The 24848-nt window shown below is 40.0% G+C and overlaps 1 protein-coding gene across 2 annotated transcripts in view; it reads left to right on the top strand.

The window, feature by feature from the left end:
- The first annotated feature begins 4527 nt into the window (after positions 1 to 4527).
- The window catches only part of HLCS (holocarboxylase synthetase), a 115570-nt gene continuing 95249 nt past the window's right edge, over positions 4528 to 24848 (top strand). For both annotated transcript variants that reach the window (XM_072326696.1, XM_072326697.1), the window contains exons 1-5: positions 4528 to 4796; positions 7850 to 8002; positions 11772 to 11934; positions 13594 to 14546; positions 17395 to 17577. In XM_072326696.1, coding sequence (XP_072182797.1) covers positions 4578 to 4796; positions 7850 to 8002; positions 11772 to 11934; positions 13594 to 14546; positions 17395 to 17577 — 1671 coding nt within the window. In that variant the 5' untranslated portion in view covers positions 4528 to 4577. The remainder of the gene's footprint in view (positions 4797 to 7849; positions 8003 to 11771; positions 11935 to 13593; positions 14547 to 17394; positions 17578 to 24848) is intronic.

Raw genomic sequence — 24848 nt, 5'->3', positions numbered from 1 at the left:
TGAGAGGACAGGCATAATGCCTGCCTCAAGACTCTGGGGATAGTCCTTTAATTTGCTACTTGATGGAAGGAGAAGAAATCTTATGCCAAGAAATATTACTTCATCTATCAAATAATAAGGGTTATGAATGCCATTTCTTTGAGGCATATTTTATTTCACAATATGCAGTATGTTTTAAACCTATAAAGACTGAATACAAACTGTCTTAGTCAAAGCTTTCTTCCCAGTGTTATCATCTGAATTGAAAATTACTAGTTACCTATTACATTGTAAAAGAGCAATTCATTATTTGATAGGTAACATTATCTGTTTTTATTGTTAAGGTTCATTGCAACAGTTCACTTGTTTCCCTTATTCCTCAACCACTGCAGAGATGCAAGTGGATTGTAAGAACCATTTGCTGAATTATTTTTCCTTTGGTGCTGCTTACACATTGACAACAACAACAACAACAACAAAAATAGATTGAGCTATCAAACATAATTGCTTTATGCTCTCAACTTTCTTCCCAGAGAGAGAAAAATGATTTTGCTTACTGAACATTGATTATCCATTGATTACTGAGAAAAAAAAAAAAAATGGCAAATTTTCTAAGTAACTTAAATTATTATTGACTATCTTGCTGAACTACTGTCTTAAAAACACATATATAATTACATCAGCTTTGTTTTGTTTAGATCGAATTTATCTTGGTAGTCAAAAAGGAAGTGTTCATTACACAACTGATACCTACAGTCCCAATCTTGCAATCAGATCCATATGTGAGAATGATTGATTTGTAGCTCTAGACAGAACCTGCCAACATGGATATTAGTGCAGAACTGAAGCCTGGGCTACTAAAATACAGCTCTATGAACGATACAGTTACATCAAATAAATCTGTTGATAAAGTCCTGCAAGACTAAATCTGCTACAAAATTACAGAAAATATATTTTGTTAATGAAAATATAATATAATATAATGTAACTCTGGGTAACATTGTAGGAAAAAAGTAAATTAATATTTTGCTAGAGACTTGTGTTTCCTGCTGGACAAAAAGCTGGGCATGAGGCAGCAGTGTGAGCTGGCAGCCCCGAAGACCAGCAGTATCCTGGGCTACACCAAAAGAGATGTGGACAGCAGGAAGAGCGTGGTGATTATCCTCCTCTGCTCTGCCTTTGTGAGGCCCCATCTGGAGTACTGCGTCCAGGCCTGGGACCCCCAGCACAAGAAAGATGGGGAGCGTTGGAATGGGTCCAAAGGAGGGCACAAGGATGATCAGAGGGCTGGAGCACCCCTCCTGTGAAGGCAGGCTGAGGGATCTGGGCTTGTTTTGCCTGGAGAAGGATGTGGGGAGATCTCATTGTGGCCTTCCCACTACTTGTAGGGAGCTTATAAACAGGAGGGAGACTGACTTTTTGCATGGTCTGACAGGACAAGGAGGAATGGTTTAAACTAAAAGGGGGAAAAATTAGGTTAGTTGTTCAGAGGAAATTCTTTCCTCAGAGGGCGGTGAGGCGCTGGCACAGCTTCCCATAGAAGTTGTGGTGCCCCATCCTTGGAGGTGTTCAAGGCCAGGTTGGATGGGGCCCTGGGCAGCCTGAGCTGGTGGGGGGCAGCTCTGCCCATGTCAGGGGTTGGGGCAGTGTGGGCTTTGAGCTCCCTTCCAACTTAAGCCCTATCACTACACTATCTTATAGAATCCCTCTCCAAATTTCCTGTAGGCTTCCTTTAGGTACTGGAAGGAACAACCTTGTTTTGAAATACGCTTAATTTCAATATGAGGAGCTGTATTTTGCAAAAGAAAGAAATACTGATACTGTTACAAGTGCTTATCTCTTTTTTCCAGAAGCAGGGATTATTTTCCACACTTCTAATACTTCCTGAGAGTAACTTTGGCAGATTTGAGTCTAATTTTAAGGGAATTAATGGTAGTGAATCAAAAGAGAAAAGGACCGTAAGATAATTGTGTTTTTACCTTTGTGGGAGACTCAGTTTTGTTATGAAAGCACATATGCATTTGCAAGAATAAATAATATACAAAATGAATTGGTACAGTCAGAAGACAGGATAACTCTGCAGCATGTACTGATTTAAACATTAGCTGGTGTTAAGAAACAAAACATTGACATTTGGAGCCATTAATAGTATACAAAGCTCCTCAAGAAATGAATTCAAAGTCATTCACAAAGCACACCAGAGCTGTTTTCATAATACTTATTTTAAAGTAGAAAGTTAAAAACAAAAACAAAAACCAGAGGCTCCTTAACATTTATGCTCTGTGGCAGTACTGGCTCCCTGTTCTGAGTCATATGGGTGAGCCTAGATGGACTTAACCCCTCTAGGCTGAAGCTGGTCTTTCTGTCCCATTTGGAAGGGGTTATTTTCTCCCTGTCTGTGGGCAGAATTCTGAATTTTAGCTTATTCCCTTTATTTAGAGTTTACCTCATTTTCTTTGTTAACCATTCCATGCCTCTGTGTGTCTGTCTTCTACTTCTTGCAACATCTTTCTGTAAACTGTGCTCTGTGAAAAAATATGCAGGTGTTACGGTAAGTCTGAGAGCTAATATTACACACTGTTCCTTTTCGAGGCTTCCTTCCACACTCCTTTATGGGGAAACTGATTGTCATGCCTATTTTAGGATGTCTATTTTAGTAAATATCCTAGTGTGTACACGGCCTTGATTTCATAACAATACAAAAATGTTCCCCAATACAAAATACTTAACATTCTGAACAGAGCTTGTCATGATTAAGTCGAAGCTACGCTATGATCAAAATCCAAATACTGACAGCAACTTTATGGCTTCAAATTATTCTCATTGAGAATATTCCAACATTTCACTGTCTTAAAATAGTGACTGCCTGTATATTTTTCTGCTTTAGATTCCCTTGCATCACGAAATTTTGACTCAGTTTTCTCACTTACTCATGCCCTTTTCCTGAGCAAAGGAACCCAAGCAAATAGAGAACCAAACAAAAATTTAGTTGACTGCATTCAATGCTGTCATTGAATACAGCAGGATTAAACAAAGTGTGTCGCTCATCGTGCAAAGGTTATATAAACAATTGTGTTTTGCAGTGTGCTCTGAAGGTCAGCAACATGAGTGCTATTGAACTATTATGGAGAAAGTGAATTCCAAGGCTGAGAGCTTTCTTTTGAGACTGTGTATTCTTCGCTTGTTTTCCTTCTTTTGATGTGCCTATGTAAGTATTTTGACTTCCTCTGTAAGATAAAGCCACATAAAGAAACAGCGTATAAAATTAGGACCACTAGAGACTTTTTTCCTCTCTTTATAGGATATGTGTAGGGGATAGAGCAGCAGTGCCACCACACTGATACTTCATCAGCTTGAGACAAATAGTTTGGCCATTTGACTGAAAATGTTCACTGTTTCAGCCATGCCCTGTGGGAATCAATCTGACTTCAGAGATTTCTGCCGGTTTGGATAAGCTTTCACTGTGGGTGCAGTGTGACTTTAGAATAACTATTTTAGTAAATTTCTGAGTGCATATCAGGCCTTGAGTTCAGAATAGTAAAAAAGAACATAGCTCCGTGTCCTGTTCAGGAAATGTTTGTTACATATCATCCAGCAGAAACTATTTCACCTTGGTGTCATTATTTCTTCTAGCTTTTTTGTATTTTCTTCTCTTTTTTTCCCTCCATCTTTCCACTTACTCTCTGAATACCCACTGGGATCAAGCTGATCATAAAATCCTGTTTTATGTTTCTAATTTGTTGATCTAGTTGAATCAAATGAAACCAAGTATGTCATCTTATTGCTGCTGTACCCTCTGGTGGCTGTCCTGTTGCACTGATGGGATTTGAGATCCATCACTGTGTTTTTGACCCAGAGATGCTGCTCCCAGAAGTTGCCGTAGGCACTGAAATAAGCTCAGGTAGCAACGTGGAGTCATTTCTGAGGAAGATGAGAACCATTCCTTGTGTGGAAAAAAAAAGTAACAGATACTTATGTTTGGCTGATCTGCTAGCTGCAGACCCATCCCATGCAACTGATGGGATAAGAAACAGATTCGTATAGCAGAAACATGAGCCTAGTCCTCCAACTTGCAGCTTCATTACAGATAGGGAAACGTGCATTTCATGCACAGGGCTGCATAGCAGAGCTCAAAATCCGCAATGCTACACTGCTAAGTAGAATCATAGGATCACAGAATCTTTAGTTCTTTGAGAGCAGTGAGGTGCTGGCACAGGCTGCCCAGAGAGGCTGTGGATGCCCCGTCCCTGGAGGTGTTCAAGGCCAATATGGATGGGAGCCACGTTGTTCCAGTCAGTCTCACACACTCTGCGGCACCAAACACCACCTCACACACCAACAGCCCGCGCCGGCAGGTTGCATGACGCCTCAGCCGGCCGCGAGGACAGGCCGCTACAGCCGGGCGCACCTCCTCCCGCCGCCGGTAACCAATCGGAGCGGCCGACGGCTCGCCCAGCCGGCTCGCCCCCTTCTCCCCAGCGGGAGAGAGAGCACGTCGGTCGGCGGGCGGAGTCTGAGGCGGGGCGGGAGGCGGAGCGGGGGCTCCGCTCGGCGGTTGCCGGCCGCTGGAGGCGGGGCTGGGCGGGGGGACGCCCGCCATGCTGATCACGCTCTGCTACCTCTACCTATGGGCGCGCTGGGGGCCTCGCTCGGCCGCTCTCATCCGCCGCACCGTGCGCCGCCTCCATCGCTCCCGTTGCTCCTTCACCTTCTGCTGCTCCGCCGGCCCTGCGGCGCCTCCGGCTCATCTGCCGCTTCCCGAGGAGCGCGTCTGCCTCAGAATAGGAAACAAAGTCTTCTTCACGGACGAGACGCAGGTACGTGCGGGGGAGGGAGAGGAGGGAGAGGAGAAAGAAGCGAGAGACTGTGGCCACCCCCGTTACCGTGACGACGGCGGCCGCGGCCCAGAGGGAGAGGGGCGAGTGTCCGCCCCCCCGGGCTGTGCCGCGCCGTCCTCTCCCGTCAGCGGCCGATCCTCACCAGCGCGGCTTTTGTTATGGAAAACTGCGTGCTTCTCTGGGTACAAAACGTAACTCGGGTGAGGAAAACGTGATGCGAAAAACAAAGTCTGCGAAAATCGCGTTTGTACGGAGAGACGGCGAGATGGGAGGGCGGTGGAAGCGAAGTGCGCGGCACCTGGATAAGTTCCGCTTAGTTTCAGTTTTACTTTATGATACACTAAGCTTGCCGCCAGCCTTGCAGCTATAGAAATGGAACTCTTCGGGCACCCCTCCTGCCTACGGATCACCTGATTTATTTGAATTAAGATTGGGCTTTATCTACATTCATAATTAAACGCCAGCGCACGGCTGAGAGCAGGCATCATCTTGATCTCCCCCTTTCCGATTTACAGAGTCATACATGCGTTTGTGGAAGTTATTTCAATTATCATCCATCCTGCATAAATGAGTGTTCCTGAGATGTATTTATGAAATGCGTTGTTGGCTCAGGCTTTTCCAGAAGCAGGAAAGCTGATTTTTGGGTGGCCCTGTGTGGAGCCCAGAGTTGCACTTTATGGCTTCATTCCAACTCGAGATAAATCCATGAAGTTAAGCAGTCCAAAAGGCCGGTTTCAGTGCAGTGCAAGTAAGGGTGCAAATAAGATGGATTCAAAAGTAGTTTCTCGCAATCCAATGATTGCATTATTTCATACTTAGAGACGGTGACAATCTGTCATAAGGCAGTTAAGTAGTTATTAACTAATATCAAGTCCTTAAAGACAAAATCAAATAGTTTTTCCTGTCTTCAGAGAAGTTCTGTGTAAGCGGCAGTCCTCTGATGTAATGAGCATAAAGAGCACAGTTATGTGTAAGTGGTGGAAAGCTCTGTGTAAATGTGAAATATGAAATCATATTTCAACAAGTCTGTACTTTTCTTTGCTCCACTTCTGCTCATTTCTAAAATAGCTTCTCCCCAGTCCTTGCATACTAAACATTTCTTTTTGACTGCTACGCTATTCATGCAAACCGACTTCATAAGCTTGTCAGTTTATTCGTATTTGTGCTAGTTAAGAAGCTCAAGAGAACTGTATTTTGGCTTGATGTTTAACATAAAGTCAGTGCTCTTATTCACAATGTATCCATCTCTTAAAAACATGCATTGGAAGTTACAAGCTGCATTTGCTGGAATGCCTGTGCAAAAGGCCTGTTACCCTACACCCTGTTCCTGTGACACATGAGGGCTCTGACTTAACTGTATTACAGACAGAGGCAGCATTGCTGTGGAATGCTGCATCATCCACTGAACACTGGAGGAAAAAAATATGTAACTATCATGCTTTTGGCTTCTAGAAAGCTACCTGAGCTATACTGGTTTCTAAATAGCAACCTAACAAGTTACTCTTCCCCCCTCCTTCATTACTCAAACTGAATGTGTAAGGTATTACAAAGCTGCATTAGTTTGGTTCACTTTTCTGTGGAAGGTAGCAGTATTTATTCTTGCAGCTTCTACGCGCAGAAAAGCTGGTTGAATGGCAAGCTAGCCAAATTGTTCTCTTGAAGTTTAGTTATACTGCAAGACTTAATACTGCAGTGTTCCTATTTACATGTGGAATCACATCTACATGTAGTATTTTCTATGGAAATTTTCTCATGCTTTTAGGTAGTTAACCAAAGGAATACAAAGCATGTGTTTCTAGTACAGTAGTACCAAAATAGCTATTTCTTTTTACCACTTTTAAAACGTGGTGGGAAAAATAACTTCAGTGCAGCATTGTACAATTAACAAATGCACAGTTAGAACAGTGACATAGTTAGGATGATATTTTACAGGTTTATTGTTAGCAAGATTATTGTGGTGGAAAGAGACAGTCAAAAATGAAAATGCTCACCTCTGTCCTAGGTTCACAGTAGAAAACTCCAGCAGGAGTAAACTCCAGAAAGGGATCCTTCCCCAGTGGTAGTCAATTCTTAAATGGAGTTGAGGAGAGGTGCAGCCAGGCTCCACCCCTTCTGGTCACACAGCTGAATTGCCTTCATCTGTGCTCCCATGGCTGACTCAGTGCTTGCCTCAGGTGATCAATCAGTGGTTCATGCTATGACTCAACAGTTCCCATACATATATATGCTTTTTGTACTAATTTTTAGGAGGTTGTACGCATCCACAAAAATAAAAATATCTTTACATAACTCGCTTTACAGAAGAATTTCTAGAAGTATAAGTTAGCTATCCTGAATATTAGACCCATGTAATATACGGTCCTTGGGTCATTTGTGGCTCATAGGCTGATGGATCTTTTGGCAGATAGAAGTAGAGACGGTGTGTACTACTTAGTTGTGGGACTGTGTTTCCCGGAGAACTGTTACCTAACTGTAATGATTGCCATCTGAATGCTAGCCAGATAATGGCACTGTGCTGACTGAGTCTGTGAGCAGTGTTGTGACTGCCTTCTCAGTCTCTACAAAAGATCAAGTAGTGCTCTTCTGCCATCAGGAACCAGCACTGAGATGGAAAGGTGAAGGCAGGGCAGTCTGCAGTATGAGTGAGAGAGGAGGATTGGGTTGAATGAAACATACTGCCAATGGCAGAGTCTACTGGCAAATGGCCTATGGAAGTCACAGTGCCAATAGCACAGCTGTCTTCAGTGGCCCACTCGGCTGCATGCTTCTACTGTAAAGTTGAATTCTGGAATTTAAGTTGTCTTGACAGCTTGGGTGATCCATTATTATTTTACTTTTAACATGTCTCTTCTTAATGGTTCAGAATGATTTCACCTTTTCCCTTATGGGAAGTTCTTTTCCTTGTGAAATTGGAGAGGCTGTTCATGTAAAGCCGAAGAGTAAGATTTGAATTTGGTCTGGGAAAAACTAAAAAAAAGAATTATTAAATCAGATGTTCCATTTAGAGACTTTTCCTTTCCTGTTTCTTTCAGCTCCTCGATGATTTAAACAGATGGAGTCTACTTCTCATATCTCCTTTTATTTATCCTGATAAGTTACTAGAAGCGGAACATATAGCTTTTGTGACAGAAAGTGTTTCAGCTCAGGCGGATAACTTGCCGAAATTACCTGTCTCTTCAAAGGAGGTAAACACTTCTCTTTGTTTTGTGTAAAGAAAGTAGTAGTGCAAAGTCTAGCGTTGATATGGATGTAGAATTAAGCAAAAATTGAAACACTTGAAGGAACAAATCAATCACAGATTTTGTACACTTGTAATGTTATTGGGAATAAAAATGTAATCTAGTCATTAAATGATCACTTGTAGTACTCTAGTTCTATTTTCTACTTCTAATAAATGTATCAACATATGATACTAAATACATTTTCATATTTTTTTAAAAGTCTATAGAACTGAGGCCAAAGTCAAGTTCTTAATTTCTTTGCTTTTCTATAAAATGCAGATGGGAAATGGTAATGCTTCTTGTTCAAAATTGCTTCTTGTTCAAATAAATAATGTTTGACCTTCAATTCATAATACTGACAAATGTTGTTGAGGTACGGAACAGAACTTATTGCTCACTGAGGCAAGGAGAGAAGAGTTGGAAAGGCATGCTTGCGTGTCTGGGTAGACAGTAGTAAAACATCTGGTCTGATTGCTGGAATAGCATAAACCTGACAGAGTCCTCCACTAAATTGGCTATACCACAAGCTAGGACCACTATCTGTAGGGGGCTAATAAAGTGTCCTCCTGAATTGGCCCTGCTTAGCACCCCCATAGAATCATCTTTCATCCTTACTTTCTGGCATCAGGTTACCAGGTCCTTTTAGTTGTTAAAGATGCTGACCCATCTGTAAGTAATTGTGATTCATCGGCTCCCTTGGATGAGGAACATGCTTTTTTCAGGCAGCTTGTTGTGAGAAATCAGTCCTGTGCTGTAATGAACATAGAAAGCAGAGTGTCTTGAGTGCAGGAACGGAAGGACAGGCTACAAATGGGAACCATTCTGGATATCTGCAACCTGATTTTAGTACCTTTTGTGTAGGCCTTTAAATTGAGAACAAGGCATGGTAATGGAATCATAGAATCATAGAATGGCCTGGGTTCAAAAGGACTGTAATGATCATCCAGTTTTAACCCCCCTGCTATGTGCAGGGTCGCCAACCACCAGACCAGGCTGCCCAGAGCCAAATCCAGCCTGGCCTTGAATGCCTCCAGGGATGGGGCATCCACAACCTCCTTGGACAACCTGTCCCAGTGTGTCACCACCTTCTGCATGAAAAACTTCCTCCTAATATCTAACCTAAATCTCCCCTATCTCAGTTTAAAATCATTCCACCTTGTTCTATCACTATCCACCCTCATTAACAGGCATCCCCCCTGCTGTTTAAATGCTCCCTTCAAGTACTGGAAGACTGCAATGACGTCTCCCCGGAGCCTTCTCTTCTCTAAGCTAAACAGGCCCAGTTCCCTCAACCTTTCCTCATAGGGGAGGTGCTCCATCCCTCTGATCGTCTTAGTGGTTCTCCTCTGGACCCAATCCAAGAGCTCCACATCCTTCCTGTATTGGGGGCCCCAGGTCTGGACGCAGTACTGCAGATGGGGCCTCACAAGAGCTGAGTATAGGGGGACAATCACCTCCCTCTCCCTGCTGGCCACCCCTTTTATAATGCAGCCCAAAACACAGTTGGCCTTCTGGGCTGCTAGCATGCACTGCTGGCTCATATCCAACTTCTCATCCACCAAGACCCCCAGGTCCCTCTCGGCAGGGCTGCTCTCAAGGAGATCTTCCTCCAGTTTGTATAAAGAACTGGGGTTGCCCCGACCCAAGTCCAGCACCCTGCACTTGGCCTTATTGAACCTCATTAGGTTTATACAGGCCCACTTCTCCAGCCTGCCCAGGTCCCTCTGGATCGCTTCCCTTCATTCCAATGTATCAACAGCACCACTCAGCTTGGTGTCACCTGCAAACTTGCTGAGGGTGCACTTGATGCCATCGTATGTATCAGTGATGAAGATGTTGAAGAGCACCAGTTCCAAGACTGACTGCTCGTGACCAGGCTCCACTCTGACACAGAACCATTAATCACAACCCTTCAGCTGTCTTTGCCTTCTAGAGGAATGATGTCCAGGTGAAGTGCTGCACCAGGCAAAATCATTATTTCTATGAAGATCAGTCTGTGAGGACTGCAGGTACTAGAAGTTTGTTCTGAACTGAAACTTTTCTTGCTGAAGCCTATTGACTCTGGTCCCAGCTGGCCTTATAGCGGTAGCCACACTAGCTGGTTTGTAGATGGCTTTTTTTTTGTATTTGATGTTAGTCAGTGGAAACCATCCAGATGGGCTTTGCTTACAGGAGATAAATTAGATTACCTGCTGTTTAGATTGTACCTTGTCTCAGTGTGTGTATTGGCACATCTCAGGCAGATAGCTAAGGGAGATTTATAACACAGGTCCACAAAAGCAACATCTGGATTGCAGCATGGACTTGCTGTTCTTTTGAGGTTTTTTGTTAGGTGGAGTTGAGGTTTGGTGTTTTATGTGTGCGTTTTTTAATCTTGTTGATTTGTTTGTTTGCATTTTCTTTAGAATGAGGGAAGGTTGCATTCTTCTTTAGACATTAACGGTTAATTTATCAAACTGAAAAGCAATAATCCAGATAAAAGGGTGAAACTTAAGTGGAAAAGGACTGATGTTTTATTTTGTTTATTTATTATTCTTATGTGTGTCATTTTACCAGAAGTGCTTTTGGCTGCTACATCTGGCAGCCAACTTTCGACATAGACAGGGACTATAGGAATAGATTACTAATGTGGCCTACAAAATGTCTTGACAGAAAAGATGTTCTTTGAACAGCTGTCATTGATCTGTCACTGGTTTCTTCTGAAGCTCAGGTGGATCCATAAAGTAGGAGTATAAATAATTTCTCATCTCTTAGTAAGGCCCTTAGTAAGGCTCTTCGTTCTGTATTATGACAGAATTTCGATGAGGATTTCTAGTCATAGCAGGAAAGCTTGGCTGGTTTGAAACAATTCTCTTAGGGCTTTTGTTCTGCTCTGGATTGTTGCATTAGCAGGATTTCAGGTCATATGTCTTGGCAGTAGCCTGAGTTTCAGAGGTTCTTTTGTTTATTCACTGTATTCATATTAGACAGCAGTAACTACTTTTTCCTTGTTATTATGCCTAATGCTTTACTTGGTGCCATGAAGAAAAAAAAAAAGCATCAATATATTCTCACAGGTTACATGTGATGTGGATGTTAGCCACTTGTGAGTGTTCTATGGGTAAGAAAGGATGTCTTAAAAATGTTATGACTCTTAACTTCCACCCCAGGGTGGAAGTTACATGATTAAGAAAAGAGAGGAGGCTGTGGAAGACTTGGCTTGAAAGGCATGCAGAGAAGAAGAGATAAAGGTTTTTGTAGACACGAAAGCAATGTACTCTTAAGAACTCTTAGGTACCCTGAATGTCTAAGACTGGTTGCCTTCTTGTTGAATTCCTGGACAAATTGAAATGGCAGCAGCATAGCACTTGAAAAAAAAAGCTTATCAGGAGTAGTGAGTGATATGTTTAGGTTTAGCAAACCTTCCCTGAGAGAAGCCCAAACGTGTCCCATTATGCTTTTCTAGGGACCATAATTCACAGTGTACCAAGCAACTTAAATCTTGTGTGCTTCCTTAATGCTTCTGATAAAATAGTTATGTTACTTTTGACACTTGAATTTGCCAGTTGTGCTGGTTTGTTTTCATAACATCCGTGTGGCTCTGCCTGTTGTTGTGATGTTTTTCCATACCAAAATGTTTAGAGAAGGCAGTTCTTCCTGCAGTTGATCTTTCAAAAACATAATACTGTTGGTACATTTTACACTTTTCTGTAGCCTTTTCAAACTGAAAAACATGTGTTTGGTTTATTCTTAGATTGTGAAGTGGTCTGACTATTGTTCACCATTGGCCTATAAACCTGGGGAACCTTATAAGCTAATTGCTGAAGCAAGTGTAGATAATTTCAGTAACCTTGGAATAGCATTTATGGAAGACAGGCTTCAAATGGATAACGGAATGGTTCCATGCAAGATTGTTTGTGAGTATTTTCACAAATTTGTTTTAGAGCTATGTATATGACCTCAACATCTATATAAATAAGCATTTGGCCTTCTGGCAGTGGAGATGGATTCAAGCAATTTTTGCTTATTTTGACTTGTAATATGGAGGTCACTCTGAAAGTGATAGAATCATAGAGTCATAAAATCTCTCAGGTTGGAAAAGACCTTAAGATCATCGAGTCCAACAATGACTTAACCATACTATACCCTAACTAACAACCGTCCACTAAATCATGTCCTTGAGCAATGTCTCTTACTTTCTTCCATGGAAAGTTTGTGATACAAACACAATGACACTAGTAGAGCAAATTCTCAGCTACAAGACATTGTTTCTCAACACTCACCAGCTTTAACTATACATTTTCTTCAGCAGTGAACAAAACCCTGCATGACATGCTCATAAAAATCTACTCCAGCAGAGATGACCTATTGTTGCTCTTGCCATGTCTGAAATGCACCACCAACCCCTCACTGTGCTCACATCATTTTCGGTCTCCATCAGTGTTCAGAAAACATCAATGAATGTCAGTGGTTGCCATTTTCTCCACATGGCGGAACTGTCATGGCAACAAAATGTAGTGGAATATTGGTTGGAAGGTTCAATCTCCACTGCCATATAGCCAGTATCCACCTCTGACATTGTGTGCCAACATAATAAAATAGGAGACATTACTTTAGAAGTAGTCCTTGTATTTCTATGACTCAGAAACTGCAAGAAATAAGTTACCATATGAAGAATAATTTTTTCTCCTCTTTCTCAGTTAATTGGCTCACAGTAGGTATCTTTGTCCTTCTTTTTTTCATTTGTACTTACCAGGAAATTTTTATCTTTGCATTTCCGTTCTTTTTAGGGGAAGGAATTCACACTTGCTATTTGTTTTTTCTTTGGATTTTTAGATCCTATGTATTGCTATAGCTGATTATGTCTCTCTTTCTGCAGACTGGAAGCAGCTCAGATAAATCTATTTTTTTTTCTTTTTTTTTTTTTTTTTTACTTATGTAAAGCTTTTATTTTACTGCCTTTGACAGTGCAAGAGACATGGTTCAGCATTTCCATCTTACCCAATATCATGACTATAATAGCTTATTTCAAAACAACCTATTTCAAAATCTTTCATTTCAAAATAACAGCAGTTTTCCACTTTGCCCTCCTTAACGGATCAACGTTTTTCCAAAGGTATTTCCCTTGCATTATTTTGTCAGTGTTTTTTAGGCACAGACAAAAGCTGAATAACTGTTACTTTTATGAGAACTTCTTTACCTTTTTCTCATCTGGTATTGTTTTGTTAAGAGCATGTCTGAATTGCATGCAGTAGTTGTCAGGTTTTGTTTTTCTCTGTATATTTGTGCACAGCTAATGAATGCTAGCATTCTTTATGTAAATAAATAATAGTAAATAGTAAATAACAAGTGTTAGACTCTCAGTCAGACTTTCCTGAAACAAATAGTCTGTATAGTCAATGACTTATTTTAAGAGTATAAATTTATTCCAGGGAGTGGTTTTGATGTGTCAAACAGATAACATTTGTAGTATTCTAGAGCCTCTGAAATTAAGCCTTGATTCTGCTGATATAGTGATATTCATCATAGTTCTTCTAATGTTATTTTTGTAACTCCTAATTCTTTAACTCTTCCAGCTGTCCACTTGCAAGAAACTACTCTGGAGGAGTTAAAACATGTGACACCATCTATGAAAGAGAAGAGTGTAAGCATTACACGGATGGATGAAACAACTCCCGATACTTTTGGGACTACTGTTAAAACACAATTAAAAGGAGCAGCTGACTCTGCGGGACAAGGTGATCCAGACACAAAAGAAGAAAAACCTAAGCTAGGGGAAAAAAATGAAGATGAATCCAGCAGCCTATCTGACAAAGAGACAGGTTTTGGAGAACATCATCACTTGCATCTTTCCAGCTGTCATGAATGTCTGCAACTTGAAAACAGCACTATTGAATCTGTCAGATTCGCCTCTGTGGAAGACATTCCAGAACTTCCTGATGATTGCAGTAGCAAACTGGAAGAGAATGGTGATTGTCTAACAACAGGAATAAAGAGAGTAAACCTTGCTGGAAAGCCCCCTAATATATTGATTTATGTTGGGTCTGGATCTGCAAAAGTGGACTTTGAGCAAGTAAAATCAGTCATTCAGGAATGTGTTGATACAGATAACTACACCATCTACCAGCTGCATGAGGAACAAGTTCTGAAAGCTCCATGGATTGATAATTCACTGCTATTGATCATTGCCACAGGAAGGCCTATTTCTGAGAAGAACCAAAAACAGTTTATGAAGTTTTTATCTAAAGGTGGAAAGATTCTAGGGTTATCTTCCTCTTTTACATTTGATGGTATACAAATAAAGATGAAAGACAAACTGAAGAGGACTGTTCATGAATTAGTGGTCTCTAAAATGGACAGAACTGAAATGAAGTTAAATCTTTTGATCAGTGGCTATATTTTTGAGGTAGCAATGGAGGAAGGGAGCAGCAAAGCGAAGCCATTGAGTTGCTTAAATAATGCTGATAAAGATATAGTTATTGTTCATCTGCCTTATGGAGACAATGGAGGAGAAGCCATTCTTTCTCAGGTACTGTGTATGCAAAAGCATTAATATGCTCATTGGTACACAGTGTTGTTGTGTTCTAAAAAAGTTCATTTGTTTATCTGACATGCTCTTTGGAATGTTTGTCAAGGGGCAAATATGGATATATGTCTTAGTGAATGTACAAGGGCTCTGAATACAGAATAGTATTCACTTTATCCTCAGGAAACCTAAAGAATGGGAGAAAAATGTCAGTGCTGTTCCAGGTTCTCGTTTTCACTATGTAGCCGTGCACATGTCAGTCATGCACAATTGCTGTGGATGGTAGAGGAAACAACATAGTAAGAAAGCCTCTTCAAAGGCAGAGCTGTCAATTTCTACTGCTTTAATCATGTTAAAACTACACTCTACAGACTTTAGGAAATGGGAGCAGGAAAAGCAGAGTAATTGATGAACTCTGGGTAAAAGCTTAGGCTGGCAAAATAAAAACTTAGGTACAAAAGTATGAAATATGATGAGGAAGAGAGTCAGAAGAGGAAATATAATAAAACATGCAAGCAACTTTAAAGAATTTTCCTCTTGAGTTCTAAGAATATGGTAGTTGGATCTCTTTGAAAAAAGTACGTGAGAAAAGTCCCAGACTATTGTTGCGTACTGTGTGTACAAAAAACTGCCATACAGTTTCTTGCATGAACAAGTAGCTACAATAAAGATTAGTCTCTGACGGTGATGAAATGCCACTGTTGATTTAGATCTGTTTGTGCTGTTTTTCTGGTATTGTTTCCCTAACCCTATTTGTGTACCAAAACTGTGAATGAACTAAACAGTTTAATGCTTTCTTTAGTAGTGTTCTGGGTAAAGATAATTTCCAGATGGATGTTGGCCTTGCTGATCTGTAGTTTAAAAAGCAAAACCAAAACAACCTCCTCACATTTTTATTCATTTAGGGTGTATTTCTTCTATATACAATCAAAACTGAAACAACTTGAAATTTTAAATGAACCTTTTTTGCTTTCTAGAAGTTGATGAGTATGTTTTCAGTCAGTAATATATGCTTGTAATTCTGGGGAGGAATGGAGAGGTCTGGTCAGCTGAAAGCACCTTATTTTTTCTTTTTCTTCCCCTGAGTCTTCCTTCAGGATTTAAACTTTTAACTATGGAACATTCTGCACCTTAGAAGTAAAGAGCGAGACATTCAGGGGTAAAAAAAAATTAAAACTCACGAGTTAGATAAAGGTAGTTAAATAGAACAGAAAAGGAAGGGAAAATAATGATGGTGAAAGAGTGTACAGAGGAAGTGGTGCTTAGTGAAGTACTCACCGCCTACCAACCATGCCCAGCTACTCCTCAGGTAGTGGCTGCCACTATTCTTCCCAGCTTTGAAGTCCAGCATGACACCATGTGGTATGGGACATCCCTTTGGTCATTTTAGGTCAGCTTTCTGGCTGTGTCCCCTCCCAACTGCCTGTACAACCCCAGCTCCTTGCTAGCAGGGCAGTGCAAGGAGCTGAGATATCCTTGGCTCTGTGTAAGCACTCCTCAGGAACAACTGCACTCCAACATCAGTGTGTGAACAGTGTTATTTTCATCTTAAATCATTGTACCAGCTACCAGGATGAAAGCTAACTCTGTCCCACCTGAAAGCAGGATACTACCCTCAGTTTAAGTTAAATCTGCTTGCATTTTGGAAATCGGTATATGTAGCAACATGTTTGTAACTCTGGTGGAAGTCTTGCTACCCATGTGATCCATCTGTACTTGGACTGGAAAATCGGTTAGATACCATTGCTATTCATTTCTGCAAGTTCCATGGTAAGACCTGCCTTGCTTAATACTGCAACTTAATACTGCAAAAGTTTTCCCCAGGAAAGAAAAAAGATGTTACAGTGTAGCTTCAAAAATAAGATTAAAAGGATTAGAGTGTCATTTTCTAATTTCAAATGACTTCCAGTTTGGATTTGAGAGACCTCATTGTTTTCCTTTCGGGAGGCTGACAGTGACATCAGCCATTAAATATTCTGTAACAGAGACTTGTTGTTTCCCTTTTTTCTGTACTCTTCTGTTGTCCATTTGTTCTACCCAACCTGGCTACCTTCAGCAAATTTCTCAGAATTCTGGTGAAATAGATCATCAATAAAAGATAAAGGACATCATTAAAATGTGCAAAATGGGAGAAATTAACACAGTGACTTTTGATTTTCATCAGATGTGTGTCCCTGAAGCAGTGTACAAGGGTGTCTAAATATTTTGAAACAGCCAAACAAAAGTAGGCCTTGAAGGTATTTCATCTCTTCTGTTAAACAACTACTTGAGCCTTGAGATTTGTTTATATTCACAGTCCTTTTCTGGGGTTCTGAGCTACTGTTCGAAGACATTTCTTTAGCTGTGCTTTTGGCTACTTAATATGTGTGACTCAATAAGGATGTGTTCTGGCAGACTTGTTGATCTTGTGCAACCTCTGATAAAGGTCATTCAATATTAATGTAATTCTGATTTTGCACAAGCCAGAATGTGACTAGTGTTGCTGTTGGTTTTAAGATGCCCTCTTGCAGTAGTTTCAGTTAATGAATGTATACAAGATTGAACTTCTCCTTCAGAAGAAGATAAGTTATTGTATAGATGTTAGATAAAATTGCTGTATACTAGTAACTGTGATCCCTGAATGTTAAGATATGAATAGATACTCCCTAGTTTTTAGTAGGATGATAGTATCCAAAATGTAGGTGTGATGAATATGTGAGAAACTTTTCAGTTATGCTAGTTATGCAACCACAGTCAGGATGGAGCCATTTTAGTTGAGCACATCTCTCTGTGCCAGTATAAAATCCAGTAATATAAAATGTGTAATCCAGCAAAATGATTGTTTAAATTCTCTTTGCACATATCCTGCCAGGTGCATTTGGAACTGGATACCAATTCTATGGATATCCAAACTGAAGAGGATTTTAATTTGCTTAAGATGAGCAATCCCAAGAGATACGAAGTTCTCAAGGAGATTTTGATATCACTTGGCCTGAGTTGTGAATTAAATGAAATTCCGATGTTGACGCCTATTTACCTTCTCTCTTCTGATGAGGTAAGGCTTCTACTTACATTTCAATTGCCTGACAGTTACATGACTAGGCAAATTCAGTGTTCACTTTCAACATGGCTGGTTAATGTGGTGGGTTGTTTGTGCTTTTTTTTTTGGAGAGCTTTGCCGTGAATGAACAAGCTTAATTTCTACTCTGTTATTTTATTACCGGTTTATGGTAGTTTTGAATTTAACAATGGGGGGATATTTACTGTATATTTTAAGAGTTTTGCTTACACGCTTCTGAGTATCAAACATAAATCTGTGATAAGCTATGGAAGGAACTAATTTAAACAACGGGAATTGTTTTTGTTTAAAACTAGGTGGAAAGTTCTGTATGGGTTGGGAACAAAAGATCATATGACATAAAACTGTGTGACAGGCAGATCAGTAGCAGAGCCAGAATAACTCATAATTCTGCAAGCCAATTCTTTTTCATTTCTTTTAAATTAATTCCATTTACTGCTATGAATCTGAAAGTGTTCAGCTTCATGACAGTGCACAGTGATGTGCAGGAGCAGGCTTTGCCTCTGAAGACCAATGCAAAGAACACACTGAATACTCCAGCTTTTTCTACAGTGTTTGTCTCTAGAATCTTCCCCATGTGTCAGTGCACCAAGGTTTTTCTTGAATAATTTCTTTGAAATTAGAAAATCTTGCAACTGCTACTGTCCAGTGCTAAATTAACTCTAGGATATTTAACTTCCTGAGTTTCATCTGTAGATACCCGAGTTATGTTTTTATATACTTATTGCAATACTTGTTCTTGTTTCTACTTTACATACATTCTTTTTCTACATTAGTTCATTGAACAGCTCCCTGTTTAACCAATCAAGCCTGGTCTTTCTGCAGAACAGTGTTTTATAGTAAAGTTCTTCATAAAGATACTTTACAAATGAGTTGTATTGCCTGGGTAACCTTCCTGGTGTGATTTCTTTCCAAGGAATCCTAACAAGCAATTCCTTGAATAAGCTGGAATCTACTTTCCCAGGGCATAACCCTCCCATTTACTTTCCTAGCCTTTCTTCAGATCATATATTCTCATCATTGCTACAGTTAGTGAAGCTGTCTGTGACAAAACTTGAAACAAGCACTTGTCTGTCTGCCTGCAGTAAACTCAAAAGAATCAGTTTTGTGTCTGCTTGGAAGACAAAAAAGTAAATTAAAACTCATTTAAGTTAGCTAATTTTTATCCAAACTTGCCATCTAGTGGCACATTACAGGTTGCAGTCCATTAATGGTTTTCTTAAATATACATACTCTGTAGCTAAGTCTCACACCAAAATTGTTTTGTAAATGTTGTTTCTCCGTAGTATATTTTATTTTCACTGTGGCCATAACATGTTTCCAGAATATTGTGTGAACTGAAGTTGCAACTTGTGTGTAAGAACTACAGTTAATAATGAACAAATAACACAGTAAAATAAGTAAGAAGTATGCAGTAGGTGAGCTTTCTAACAAGTTACTTATGTTAAACATGACATATGTAGAAAAATAAGTTTTCTCACTTTCCTATATGCAGTGAAATGTATTTACAATTTCAGAAATACTTAAACAAGATTTAGGTTTACAACATATACCAGATGTATTGGAAAGGGAGGTTGAGGAGCTGCCTTGAAGGCTTTGTTATTCTTGAACTTCGATCTATTTTCTATGTCACTATTGAAAGTATTTGCCATATGGGTCTCTGGGATGTACTGGAGGGTATAGAATCATAGAATCATAGAATTATCCAGGTTGGAAAAGACCTTGAAGATCATCAAGTCCAACCGCAGCCTAACCAGTACCCCATCTCTAAAAAAAAAAAACAAAAAACAAAAAACAAAAAACCAACCTCTGCTAAATCATATCCCTGAGTACCACATCCAAACGGCTCTTAAACACATCCAGGGATGGCGATTCAACCACCTCCCTGGGGAGCCCATTCCAGTACCTAACCACCCTTTCTGTAAAGAAGTTCTTCCTAATATCCAACCTAAACTTGCCCTGGCGCAACTTGAGGCCATTTCCCCTCGTCCTGTCACTTGTCACTAGTGAGAAGAGACCTGCCCCACTCTCACTGTAAGAACCTTTCAGGTACTGGAAGACGGCAATAAGGTCTCCCCTCAGTCTCCTCTTCCTCAGGCTAAACAGCCCCAGCTTCCTTAGCCTCTCCTCATAGGGCTGATTCTCCAAGCCCTTCACGAGCCTCGTTGCCCTTCTCTGGACCTGCTCCAGTACCTCCATATCTTTCTTGTGCTGAGGTGCCCAAAACTGGACACAGTACTCGAGGTGAGGCCTCACCAATGCCGAGTACAGGGGCAGGATGACTTCCTTAGTCCTGCTCAGCACACCATTCTTGATACAAGCCAGGATGCCGTTGGCCTTCTTGGCCACCCGGGCACACTGTCGGCTCATGTTCAGCCGTGCATCAATCAGTACCCCCAGGTCCATTTCCTCCACACAGTCCTCCAGCCACTCCGCCCCAAGCCTATAGCGCTGCCTGGGGTTGTTGTGGCCGAAGTGCAGGACTCGGCATTTGGCCTTGTTAAACCTCATTCCATTGGCTTCAGCCCAGCTCTCCAGCCTGTCCAGATCCCTCTGTAGGGCCTCGCTACCCCCAGGCAGATCCACACTCCCAGCCAATTTAGTGTCATCTGCGAACTTACTGAGAGCGCACTCAATGCCCCCATCGAGGTCATCAATAAAGATGTTGAAGAGGACAGGCCCCAGCACCGACCCCTGGGGAACACCACTTGTGACCGGTCGCCAGCTGGATTTAACTCCATTTACCACCACTCTCTGAGCCCGGCCCTCCAGCCAGCTCCTTACCCAGCCGAGAGTGTACCCATCCAAGCCACGGGCTGCCAGCTTCTGCAGGAGAATAGCATGGGAGACAGTGTCGAAGGCTTTACTGAATTCCAGGTAGACCACATCAACATATGTATGTGCCTTTCCTGAGAGATTAAACAAGTTAATCACTGTCAACAAGTGTTTTTTGGATTTATTTATTTATTTATTACATTTCTCTGTATTAAGAAATGCTATGATAATTCACTGATGAACAGGCAAGCTCATAATGTCTCCTTAGCAGCTGCCAGTAGCAGATACTTAGGCAAAAATGGAAGAATGACACATGTGCTCCTCCTTTCTAAGAGCTGGCAGTTCATTAATTCATTTTTTCTTAAGCTGAAGGTTGCATCTGTACCACTCTGTGTAAAAATCACTAACCTAGACAGATTTTTTTCTAATTCTACTAAGAAGCTATGTGCTCATTTTGCTCATATGTGAGAAATATTTGATTTTTCTCTTTATTTTTTACTGCATTAAAACCATTTTTTCCTTGTTTTTAGTTCTTTGAATTTTACATACTATTTGACTTAGCTATTTTTTTCCTTTCTGATCTATAAGGTTCAATTTACAGTACATCTGTTTCCTGTTCTGTATGATTTATTTGGTTTATCCTAGCTATTCCCTTTTCTTTTTATCACTTCATGACTTCCACCATGCCTAATACCTTCTAAACTGTGAACTTTAGATAAAACTTTCTCATCTTTATTGAATGAGTAATATCTTTCTCAGCCCCAAATTTCTGAACAATCTGTCTTTTTACATTATCAGTGCAACACCGTTAACTTGTAGTTCTTTCTGCCTACTCTCTTAGGAGAGGTCTTAGGAGAACTACAGATCAGTATATGAAGAAATGAGCAAATATATAATTACCTACCACATAGCAACCTCCATTTAAAATCAATTTTCTTCAAAAAAGGAATTAGAAAGACAGATGTTAATATTTTTTGCTTTTAGCATATGAAACAAAAATCTGTTTTGAGATGGAATGTCATATATGTGGGAAGAAATATTTAAACTTTTAACCCCAGTTACACTGAAAAATACATGATTTTATCATTGGAGGAAAGTGTTAGAATGGTCAAGCTTTTTAAAATAAGTGATGTATCAGTTTTTTAAGGCTTTGCTGCTAGATTTGTGCTGCTGACATTCTAAAACAGGCAGAGATCTCCAGCTTTTCTGTAGTGAAGCTGGAGACAGAGTGAGTTAGAGGTTGTGCTAATTGAGCATTGAATCTTATTTACTCTTAGTTGAATAACTGATTTTAAACAATGGAAGTTATATCGCATTGTTACCTCTCTTGGGGCAACATATTTATGTTACTTGCCAATAGGAAGTTAAAATATCAGACTGAGATGTCAAACTGGAAAATAAAAATTGAACAAGTTATGTGTGGCACTTTACAAATAATATTACTACTATGAGTAATTCCCATATCTCAGGTATTTTTAGTTTTATTCTTTTTTCCTTTGTTTCTTTTGTTTACCTGTCTGTTTCTAAAAATGGCAACAGTTTGATATTGAATTCTGGTATTACTGTGGCTTTGCATTCAAGTAAAAACTCTTTTTAGAAACTTTTTTTTTTTTTTAATATACATTATACATTTTATATGTGGCCCATGACAATTCCTCTTAAAACTCGAAGCAGCTGGGGAAGCCAAAAGGTTGAACACCTCTCCTCTAATACCTGAATAATGGATGATATTGTCTGTCTGGTTAGAGGTTCATGTCTTACCATATGGAATTATGCTAGTCAAATCCTCAGCTCATGTTGGCTTCTATTGGTGATGAAAGATTGCTATGACAGCTTGTATGTTTTATTCATGGTCTCCTTTCTTGTAAATACAGTGTAAGATAGTGGGCCTGGAAAGCAGCAACGCTCGAGGCAACTCTTTCATCACAGGGTTTTTTACACTAAGACTAGCAAGTAAGGTTTACTTCCGATATGACATTTAAAATTCAGTTAGCTGAGGAAAAACATTTTATTGATATAGTGCTACAACAACAATGAAGGCAGTGTTTGAAAGGCTGATCACTTGTTGGGTAAAAGTTAAGTTTAATCTACAGAACTTGTTGGTCTTAGAAGTTGTTTTAGTGTCAAGTATGGATATTGAAATACAGGGCTTTTCTACTCTCTTTGATCTGATATAACACAGTCAAGCAAATTGTAAGCTTATGCAGTGCTTTAAAAACAAAATTTTGTGTCACTGTGGTGCAAGTAAAATCTAAGTGTTTAAACAAATGGTGATCACTGTATGCCTGTTATCTGGCCCCCATATGCTCAGTGGTAGCTTCAAGCATAGAGATCTGATTATTTCTGCAGCTTTGCCTTGAAACCATCAGATATTTACTCTTTCACATTACCATTTTAAAGGATATTTTTTTCAGAAATGAAGGGTAGGATTGTATTTTATTGCTCTAAGTTTCAGCACAGCATATTCTTGGTTTCATGGAAACTGAAAGAAAAAGTTCACTCCTCAAAGAATGAGGGATATTTGAAAGAATAGTGATTATCTCCATTAGGAAACATGTTATTCCCACACATTTGCTGGTCTGATGCTTCTTAGACTTGACTAGTGACTCAGGCTGTGTTAGGCTGAGTCAGTTTTTTCATTATCTTCCAAATGAATGTCAGCCAAGTCATGAAATATAAGCAGTCTTTGTTGCTTTGGCTGAGCTAGTAGCCATCTTTTAAACACTATGCTCTTCTGGAATAATAAAAAGGCAGTAGAAAGATACTGACTGAAGTTTGAATTTGAGGGCTTTAACCTTTGTTTATTGGAGACAGAGAATAATTTAGAAGTATAAATGAACATCTCTTGCACTTCAGACTTACTTTTAGAGGACACTTTGAGATCCGGAATAGCATGCTCAAACAGATAACAAACAGTAAAGGTGAATTTGTGTATTTGAATGGCTGGGGTACATTACAGCAGAATCAATTGGGCCAATTCTACATTTTGAGCTACAGTTCCAAGATCCAATTCTGTGATGCCATCGTCTGTTTAAAAATTCCAAGTCCATTATGTCAGCAAAGAGAGTATGAAGTTACTTTATCCTGAATAAATCTTTCTTTGAGGATGGGAAATTTGATCTCCTAGCTAGCGCTATAATGAACATAGATTTCAGGGTACATTTTAAGTCAATTTTTCTGAAATATTTCCATATGTATTAGTGCCTATTGTAGAACTTGAGATTCAACTGCAAAACTCGTATTTAATAAAGTGTTAAAGTCATAAAAAGTTACGCTAAAGTTCAATAGCCTGTTTGTTCTTGTTATCTGATAATTTTGTGTCTATAAGTGTATCATCTACAAAACAGTAGACTTACTTGTTCTTTTGTATCATCCACAGAGTGTAAGCATTGTTCTTGACTTTTAGCAGCAGGACAAAAAATAGGAGTCTTTTGGAAAGATTTTTTTCCAGAAAGGCAATTTGCTTCTTTCTTTAGCTCAGGAGTAACCTGAGAGCTGAGAAAACCAGTGAATGAAATGCATGCTGTTGTGAGCTATCTTATGAGTGCTGGTGAATAGTTTGTGTCCAGATTTTTTTACTTTTGGTTATCTATTATTATCATTTCAGTTGAACTCTGCCTTATTGCCAGAAGTCTTTGTATGTGAAAGCATTGAGAATTTGTCTTTTGTCTAGAAGGTAGATATCTTTTAGTGAAGCTAATTCTGGAAAAAACGAGCCTGTAACATAAATGCAACAATGTAAATGTAGGTGTACCTGTCAAACACCCTACTTCATGTGTTGATTTTCTATCATTCTGAATGGAATGACCTTTTAAGAGGGGATAGCTATTTGTCAGTCAGCAGCAGTTAAGGTGGTGAGGATCTGTATAGGGACTGTTATGTGTTGGCACTTCAGAGCTCTGCTGGACAGAGGAATATAGAAAATTGTTCATCTGAAACCCTGACTGAGGTAATAAGCTGCTGCAGATTCCTATTTTTCAGAATGGCTGAGGTTGGAAAGTGCCTTTTGCTGGTCATCTGGTCCAACCTTCTGCTTAAGCAAGGCAGCTTAGAGCATGCTGCCCAGGACCATGTCCAAGTTGCTTTTGAAGATGACAGATGGATGTGGAGTAAGTACTGTGTATCTTTTTCTGTTCTCATCTGTCTTCTGTTATTCTTTGTACCTGTAGTTTCCTCTTACAGGCCTGCTGGTTCTGCCCAAATGTAACTCTGTGACTGCAACACACACCTCATTCTTGTCTCCTTCCAGCTGGAAGGCTTGGCTGTATTAACAAGGCAGTAATTTTGGGGAGACTGAGTGTTGCTGTGAAGAAAGGAAGGGGTTGTCACGTGGAAAGTGAGATAGGGGAACTTGGGGACATAGTGATAGATGAGGTACAGTGATACCAGCTCTAAGTATAACTAGAGTTGGTCATTTTATGGGGTGTAGCAATGACTTGAAGACTTGCTGATGCCTGTGCTCATCTCCCTAG

This window comes from Excalfactoria chinensis, chromosome 1 (genome assembly GCF_039878825.1).
Source record: "Excalfactoria chinensis isolate bCotChi1 chromosome 1, bCotChi1.hap2, whole genome shotgun sequence".
Lineage (NCBI taxonomy): Eukaryota > Metazoa > Chordata > Aves > Galliformes > Phasianidae > Excalfactoria > Excalfactoria chinensis.
Note: the sequence above shows the minus strand (reverse complement) of the source record. Positions and strands in the feature narration are given on the sequence as shown.